We start from the raw sequence: 1,697 nt of genomic DNA, 5'->3' as shown, positions 1-1,697 counted from the left end.
AACATATTTATAGATATATATAACAAGGAAAACAATAGTCTTCATTATTAGTGAACATATCCAACCCCCTCAAATACACAGATGTGAACAAGAGTGGATTTTTTGTAAAAGTGCAAACTACCTTCAGAATATTCTTCCTCCAGAAATCCATCCTTCTCTGCTCAATAGTCCTTCAGAACTTTGTTTAATTTATGGCATGTATTTTCTGCTCTGTGACTCACTCTGAGACTTGAATAGTTTAAGACTTCAAATTTTGACTTTACTATTCTTATATATTACTGTCAGTTTTCTAACTGGAAAAATGTCTCAGAGTTCATCCTTCAGGAACTTGCATTTACTTGTCATCCTTCCCCATTCTGTATTTATACATCTGACACCAATGTGTAAGTGGGAGAGACATTTTTAATTTAACAAAGGAAATCAAGTAAGCAAGTTGTTTGTCACTGGCAGAAGGTGTATGCTAGCCTTCACGTATCTAAGGTAAATACCACTGAAATGTTATCAGAATACATTCCAAGATAAAGCCTCTCTTTCATTTTGTGATCCTTGCACACCAGCTTTTTAATAGAATGTAACCTTCAGAGATCACAGAATCACAGAATCAAACAGATTGGAAAAGACCTGAGATCAGAGTCCAACCCTACTGTGGTCACTAGACCATGGCACTAAGTGCCACATCCAGTCTCAGCTTGAAAACCTCCAGGGATGCTGAATCCACCACCTCCCTGGGCAGCATATTCCCATGCCCATAAAAAAATCTCTTTCTAATATCCAACCTAAACTTCCCCCCAGCAGAGCTTGAGTCTGTGACCTCTTGTCCTGCTGTTGGTTGCCTGGGAGAAGAGACCAACCCCCACCTGACTCCAACCTCCTGTCAGGGAGGGTGATAAGGTCTCCCCTGAGGCTCCTCTTCTCAGCCTCTCCTCATGGGACCTGTGCTCGGGTCCCTTCACCAATGTAAAGGCATGAGGAATTCCTCAGTTAGTGCCACTTCAGAAGTAACAACATACTTTGAGCCCAGTACAACTGGTGCTTAAAAGCCACTGATACCTTTCCAGAGGTGCTCGTCGCCATTCGGATTCGGGTTCACCACCTCTTCTCCAGGAGCTTTCAGACTCTCTATCACCCCAACGAGATTCCTGTGTGTCAAAAGAAATGAGGAACATTCTCCCTAAATACTTTCAAATGAAGATTTTCAACATATAATTTACTCCTTTCAGAGCATACCATGTCATTAAAAACTCACTTGTCACACTGTGAAGAACATTGAACTATCAGGAGTTTGAACAAATGAGGTATAGTCTTAACTAACTTTATTGTTTCTGGTGCAGTTTAAACAATAACATGGTTCCCTTTGTGCCACATACTTACTTTATAGTATAGGATATCTGCAAATACCCTAAAAAAAACCACTTATGAATAAGTGTATGAACAACAGCTGCAGTCAGCCATAGCTACTTCCTGTTGACACAAACAGAAGTTCTAACAGTTTCAGGTATAGTCTTAACTAACTTTATTGTTTCTGGTGCAGTTTAAACAATAACATGGTTCCCTTTGTGCCACATACTTACTTTATAGTATAGGATATCTGCAAATACCCTAAAAAAAACCACTTATGAATAAGTGTATGAACAACAGCTGCAGTCAGCCATAGCTACTTCCTGTTGACACAAACAGAAGTTCTAACAGTTTCTCCT

General features: G+C 39.7%; 1 protein-coding gene across 1 annotated transcript in view; it reads right to left on the bottom strand.

Annotated features, from left to right (window-relative positions):
* Positions 1–1,010: 1,010 nt before the first annotated feature.
* The window catches only part of EIF3A (eukaryotic translation initiation factor 3, subunit A), a gene marked incomplete at its 3' end in the record, with an annotated part of 20,830 nt that continues 20,143 nt past the window's right edge, over positions 1,011–1,697 (bottom strand). Inside the window, exon 18 of the mRNA XM_009070585.1 lies at positions 1,011–1,171. Coding sequence (XP_009068833.1) covers positions 1,011–1,171 — 161 coding nt within the window. The remainder of the gene's footprint in view (positions 1,172–1,697) is intronic.

This window comes from Acanthisitta chloris, unplaced genomic scaffold (assembly GCF_000695815.1).
Source record: "Acanthisitta chloris isolate BGI_N310 unplaced genomic scaffold, ASM69581v1 scaffold18762, whole genome shotgun sequence".
NCBI lineage: Eukaryota > Metazoa > Chordata > Aves > Passeriformes > Acanthisittidae > Acanthisitta > Acanthisitta chloris.
Note: the sequence above shows the minus strand (reverse complement) of the source record. Positions and strands in the feature narration are given on the sequence as shown.